At 50.0% G+C, this 6,483-nt stretch overlaps 1 protein-coding gene and 1 pseudogene across 1 annotated transcript; one reads left to right on the top strand and one right to left on the bottom strand.

The window, feature by feature from the left end:
• LOC116540005 overlaps positions 1-983 on the top strand; it is a 1,530-nt pseudogene extending 547 nt beyond the window's left edge.
• A 1,585-nt stretch (positions 984-2,568) lies between these two features.
• Positions 2,569-6,144, bottom strand: LOC116539882 (zinc finger and SCAN domain-containing protein 5A-like). The gene is made up of 4 exons (XM_032263077.1): positions 5,759-6,144; positions 4,743-4,946; positions 3,860-4,010; positions 2,569-3,592 (listed from the first exon to the last, which is right to left on the bottom strand). The coding sequence occupies exons 1-4, from the start codon at positions 6,140-6,142 to the stop codon at positions 2,844-2,846; spliced, it is 1,488 nt and encodes a 495-aa protein (XP_032118968.1). The 5' UTR covers positions 6,143-6,144; the 3' UTR covers positions 2,569-2,843.
• Between the last annotated feature and the right edge of the window lie 339 nt (positions 6,145-6,483).

Below are 6,483 nucleotides of genomic sequence, written 5' to 3'. Positions count from 1 at the left end.
TACTGCTCCATCTACTGCTCCGGAGGGACGCTGCTCCTCTGTGCAAACCCTGATGACACCCGATGCTACTGCTCCACCTGCTTCTCCGGAGGGACGCTGCTCCTCTGCAAAAACCCCAACTGCACCTGATGCTACTGCTTCACCTGCTGCTCCGGAGGGACGCTGCTCCTCTGCAAAAACCCCGGTTGTGCCCGGTGCTACTGCTTGGAGTGTGTGGATATCCTGGTCGGCCCGGGACCTCGGCGAAGCTGCACGCCACGAGCACCTGGGCGCGCTTCCTGTGCCTGCCTTCCTCCCGCGGCAGAAGAAGTGGCGCGGCCGCCTCAAGGCCTTGTACCACCAAGAGTCGAAGAGTCCCCTTGAGGTGTTCGAAACCGTGCTTGTGTGGAGGAGACAGCCGGTGTGGGTGCTGTCCCTTTGTGGGGACACCAAGAAACAGCTGACGAGTTTGGGCTTTTTGGAAAGCGGTTCTGACCGGGGACAATTGAAGCATTTGGTTAATGCCACAGACATAGGGAGGACATGGACGAGTGGGGCCCGTTCGGTCTCCTGTGCGGCGCCACACCTCCCCCCACCAGGCCTGCGACCCTCCTCCCGCCTGGTACCTGTTCCAGTTCCACCTGCTCCTGCAGTAAGCGTGGCCCAGGGGCAGCCCCAGGCCCTTCTTCTCGATGTTCATGGACCATATGGTGCTCAACAGAGAAGAGCAGGACGTGGTGTGTTGCTTCCTGGACATGGAGCGGGCCACCATCCCGGATGTCTGCAGCGGGGCCCTGCAGAATGCTGTCCATGTGTGGAGCAACATCCCAGCCATAAGGAGCCGGCACTTGGCCCTGCCTGCTGAAGAGGAATTGTTCATGCCGGTTCAGAACAGGCAGAGCTCTAAGCTCCCCGCCCAGTGGCCTGCCAAGCTGCTGAACTGCTTTCTCCCCCTAAGAGAATATTTCAAGTATTTTTCAACAGAACTCACTTCCTCTTCATAAATGACTCACTGTACTGTGAAAAAGCAAAAGACTTTTCCTAGAACAACAACAACAACAACAAAAACAAAAATTAGCTGGGTGTGGTGGTGCGTGCCTGTAGCGCCAGTATGCGGGAGGCTGAGGTGGGAGAATAGCTTGAACCCAGGAGGTGGAGGTTGCAGTGAGTTGAGATCGAACCACTGTACTCCAGCCTGAGTAACAGAGCAAGACTCCATCTAAAAAAAAAAAAAAGAAAAAGGAAAGAGAAAACAAACAAACAAAAAAACAATATGGGAAATGGTGTGGGGACAATAGGGAGCTCTCAGTGGATTTTGGAAAGCTATTCTCAAGTGAATTCTATTTTTTAATGCACACTCTCAGGCCCCACCCCCAGTCTACTAAATCAGCAGCTCTGAGTTTGGGGCCTGCCCATCTGTGCATTAACAAAGTCTTCAGGAGATGGTAATATCACTAAGACCAACTAGTCACCAGAGACTTCGAATGCCTCTGTAGTTCAAGAGTGAAATTGGGAATTTAGAGGTTGCCAAATTTTAGGCCAAAAAATACACCATTGGGGCAGGGAGGTAAATAGGCAGAGTAGAGAGGATTCGGGGGACAGCAAAGATACTCCCCATGATACTACAGGGATGGATACTCATCATTAGGCCCTTGTCCAAACCCACAGGATGTACAACACCAAGAGTGAGCCCTAATGGACACCACGGAGTCTGGGTGGTGAGGATGTGTCCAGGCAGGCTCACTGACAGAACAGGCACTCCCCTCTGCTGGGGATGCTGGTGGGGAGAGGCTGTGCTGTGTGGGGAGGGAGTCTAGGGGAACTCTGTGCTGTCCACTGAGTTTCCGTGTAAACCTATAACAGCTCTGAAAAATAAATGTCTAAAACCAGGCATGGTGGCTCACACCCATTATTCCAGCACTTCTGGAGGCCAAGGTGGAAGCATTGCCTGAGGCCAGGAGTTCCAGACCAGCCTGGGAAACAGAGCTAGATGCCATCCCTACAAAAAATTATTTCAAAACATTTGAATATAATAATTACAATAAAGTCTAACAAAACAATACAGGGTGCAGTGGCTCATGCCTGTAATACTAGCACTTAAGGAGGCTGAGGCAGGTGGATCACTGGTACCCAGGAGTTCAAGACTAGCCTAGGCAACATGGCGAAATCCCATCTCTACAAAAGCTAGCCAGAGTGGTGGTATGATCCTGGAGTCCCAGATACTCGGGAGGCTTAGACGGGAGGATTGCTTGAGCTGGGAAGGTCGTGGCTGCAGTGAGCAATGATGCTGCCACTGCAATCCAGCCTTGTTGACAGAGAGAGACTCCATCTCAAAAATAAAAAATATTTTTTATTTTACCATTCCATATTACAAAAAAGAAAAAATAAAACTAGGATACCCAATAAAAGCTGAGTTTCAGATAAATAATGAATAATTTAGAACATGCTGATACTAATAAAAATGTTTATCTGAAACTCAGACTCCCCTAGGCATCATGTGTTTGATCTGGCCATCCTCCTTGGACACTTGTACTTTACAGCAAAACAGTGGTTAACAGCATGTTAATCAGGAGACTCAGTTTTCCATTATACAAAATTGAAAACTAACAAGATGTTTGTTTATTGAAAGAATAGCAACACAACAGCCAAAATAAACCCATAAGATAACAATAGACATAATGAAACAAAACACAAAACTCATTGGGGAGGAAAAGGATTTAAAGAAACATCCAGGGAATTCATATTCGAGGCACTCCCTGTGTGTGGCCAGGCTCCTTTCATGTGTAAAATGTCATCTGATAACATCGGTGAAAAATCATCATTCACATTTTCTTGGTGCGGAAAACACAGACTCGATGATGGGATCACTGCGCAGTGGCTTCGCGATGTGTTTTCTGGTGACGTCTTAAGGTTGCAGGCCGACCGAAGGCTCTCAGACACTTGGAGCATGTATAGGGTTTCTCTCCAGAGTGGACACGCAGGTGCTCCTTCAGGCTCCCCGTGTAGGTGAAAACCTTCCTGCAGACTTTACATTCGTAGGGCTTCTCCCCTGTGTGGCTTCTCTTGTGACACTTCAAGTAGGACTTCTGGGTGAACCGCTTCTGGCAGATGTCACACGTGTAGGGCTTCTCGCCAGTGTGGGTGCGCTGGTGAAGCTGGAGGCCTATGCGCTGCATGAAGCGCTTCCCACAGAGATGACACTGAAAGCGTCTCTCTCCTGTGTGTGATCTCTTGTGGATGACTAGCTTGCCGTAATACTTAAACCTCTTACTGCACACGTCACATGCAAAGGGCAGCAGTGCCACGGCTTCTTGGCCAACAGGGTGACTGACTGCGCTCTCAAGGCCTGGGGAATTAACTGGATTTATCCCAGCTGGTCCCAAGGATTCTCTGTTGCCCACAGGTGTGGCTCCTCCTTGAGGCTCTTCTTGGGAAATGGAGGTGGCATCTGGTTTCCTTTTTCTGGGACCTCTCGGATTCAGAGAGTCTCCTCTGTCCTCGCTGTGAGCCAAAGCTTCTGTCTCCACCGCACAGGCAGAAACTGTGTCAGCATCCACATTTTCCACAGAGGCTCTCTTTCGGGGTTCCTTCCCATCCTTTGCTCTCACCAGATCTGCTAGAAGAAGGAATTTCACACAGGACCATTAATAAAGCACATTCTCAATTCACCAAACTCATTGCAACCAAACACTGATATTGGCTGAGAACTTCCCCTCCACCTCAAGCCTAAGACATTGGACTGTAGGTCTCTGAAAGGTGGGGGATGGAGAGGATTTGGGAGCTGAGCACCAACTCCCCTAGGAGATGATAATGCTGGCCCCAGCCCTGCACCCCAGGAGAGAGGGGCTAACTCCTTGTGGATTCAAGTCTCCATACTCACTGGGACCCTGTGGAAGCTGCGGCTCTGGGGATGTAAGTCTTGGGTTCTCTTTCCTGTTTTCCTTGAGATCCTTCTCCACGTTCTGCTTGGGTCTCAGAGTCTTTTGGTCATCTTTTATGTCAGTAGTCTCTGGCAGAAGAAAGTCCTCTCCCTGACAACGGAAAACCAAGAGCAATGACTGCCGTGTCTAAATGGCTGAAACATGGACATCTCTGCCTTTTCCATGATTGGATACACAAACTTTTCTAATGACACAGGTGTGGTGGTTTTCACTCTGGTTCTCTGAGCACACTTCTCCTAGCCATGCCACTGTCTCCCTGCCCCTGACACTGGAAGGAGCAGGACTCTAGGTTGAGGTCCCACACCCATGGCACCATTGGCATTGGGGCTGCATCACCCTCCTGGTGGGGGCGCTTCTGTGCAGTGCAGAGACCCCACCCTCTAGATGCTGTGAACACCCCACCATGCCCTAGAATCTTCACACATGGCCAAATGGGTCCTGAAAGCCAAAATCACCCCAGTTGAGAAACTTGCCACAAATTAAGAAATCAACAATCTGTAGAAAGTGTGTTCCTTGCTGAATGAAATGTCTGAGGAAACTGGCCTTGGGGAAGGGACCATTTATCTGTGCCAACTGCCTCCCTCACTTCACTGACACCATTTCTTACCCCCAACCCTAAATGCTAACAGCTTTCATAGTGGAGGGGAAAAGTAGAGGAGGCTTCACTCTGTGATGGCTCAGGAATGTCTGGGGATGTACCATGTCCATGGAGAATGGCTCTAATTTTCTCCTGTGCCAAATCTCTCAATCAGTCCAGCAGCCACATGATTTCCTCCTGCTCCTTCTCCCACCTCTGCCCAGACACCAGGGCCTCACACTCACCTGCCCCCTGGACAGTGCGGGGACCCTGGGCAGGATCTGCAGCTGTTGGTTGGCCTGGCCTTCCCCCGGATGCATGTCGTTCACAGAGGAGGCCCGCTGGCTGGACATGTCTCTCAGATCATCCCTGATGCTGGCAGGGGATTCAGCCATCTCAGCATCTGAGTCCTGCACCATATATTGTTTTCCATGGAAGGTGACCACAGACTGTAGAGAAAAAAGACAATCAGACTCACCGTGAGAACCTGAAATTAGCTCTCACATTCCCTGAGTCCTGCCATCATGCTCACACTTTACTGTAATTAATGTTCAAAATCACCTTCCTGATGCCGAGTTAGCTCTGTGGACACAGCAGTCCTGTCTAAATTTCTCCCTCTTTAGACTCCAGCACCTGCCTGCACCTGGAATATTCTAGATAAGAAAATAAATATGGGTCTTTTGGATGAAAAGGTCTCTAAACCAAAGAGAAGAAAAGGGGAAATACTGTGGGTGAATCCAGCTCAATTTGCCAATGGCAGCTCACCTTGTTATGGAAATTAGGGGCTCCTGTGGGGACCTGGAGAGAGATGCCTGGATCTCTGATGTCAACCACTTCCCTGCCTCAGGTGGGGACATCTTGACCCCTCTTTAGTTCACTCTAATCCCTCCTTCCATATGTTCCATCAGGCGGAATATTTCACCAATGTCTTTCTTTCATGTTGGCCTCACACAGGGTGTGGGTGCCTGTATTCCCTCTGCCTGTCCATCTCCTAGACCAGGGATGTGCCATCTCAGCACAGCTGATATTTGAAGCTGGATGAGTATTTGTCATGGTGGGTTGTCCTCAGCATTGGAAAATGTCTACCTTGTGACAACCAAAAAATGTCCCCAGACACTACCATGTGTCCCTGATGGGCAAACTCTCCTCTACTTGGAAGCCCTGATCTAGAGCAGCCCCTCGTGTCCTCTCGAGTCCAGCTGCACCTTGCAGCCCCCAGCCCAGCTCCCCTTCCCTGCACCATTTCTTGGGTCCTACTCACCCATTTCTTGGGTCTTCTGTTGTTCCGTAGCAGGTCCTCCAGCTCTTTGCAGCTCCGCACACCATTCATCATGACTAAGACCTGGAGCTCCTGGGGCATGGAGATCAGGAACTGCTCCATCACCAGCATGTCCAGGATCTGCTCTTTGGTGTGGAGGTCGGGCCTCAGCCACAGATGGCACAGCTCAGTGAGTTTCCTCAGAGCCTGGATGGGGTCCGACTGCTCTGGGCAGCTGAACATCCTGAAGTTCATGTGCCAAGTCTCAGGATCACAGTCTTGATGTCCAAGTTGAGTTCCTGGGGTCACCATGGACCGTGGCTGGTCTGACCCAGGACTGTTGCAGTGTTCTCCCTGATGCCATGAGGATGTGCAATTTGCAGCCATATCTACTGGAGAATTTTCAACCAGTCTCTGAGAAAGCTCTTCTAGTGGCTGGTGTCTAATTGAGACCTATCTACACAGACCGCTTCTGGTTTTTCTCAGTAATTGATTCACTGTTCAGAATCTTCAGGGGAAAAAAGCATGATCTCCATTAGATTAATTTTGACTCCACCCACTCTTCTCTTTCAAATCCCTCATCCCAATCCTGGATCCCTCTTCCCCTCTAACATCGAACTCAGCACAGTGGAAATCAATCCACTCTCTTATTCTTCCATTGTCTATGCCTGACTGCATGCTCTGGTGTAAAATCCAAATCCTCCCCTGGATTCTGATCTCTAGGGGTT

Source organism: Sapajus apella, unplaced genomic scaffold (genome assembly GCF_009761245.1).
Source record: "Sapajus apella isolate SASKATOON/1434 unplaced genomic scaffold, GSC_monkey_1.0 scaffold135, whole genome shotgun sequence".
In the NCBI taxonomy this organism is placed as follows: Eukaryota; Metazoa; Chordata; class Mammalia; order Primates; family Cebidae; genus Sapajus; species Sapajus apella.
The sequence above is the reverse complement of the archived record's forward strand: the minus strand, read 5'-3'. Positions and strand labels throughout refer to the sequence as shown.

Excerpts from the sequence above, each read along its gene's own strand:
- LOC116539882 (XM_032263077.1), bottom strand. The coding sequence starts at position 6,142 with ATGGCTGCAAATTGCACATCCTCATGGCATCAGGGAGAACACTGCAAC. Across the intron at positions 4,011-4,742 it reads CCGCACTGTCCAGGGGGCAG|GGAGAGGACTTTCTTCTGCC; the intron begins GTGAGTGTGAGG and ends TTCCGTTGTCAG. Across the intron at positions 3,593-3,859 it reads GCAGCTTCCACAGGGTCCCA|ATCTGGTGAGAGCAAAGGAT; the intron begins GTGAGTATGGAG and ends TTCTTCTAGCAG.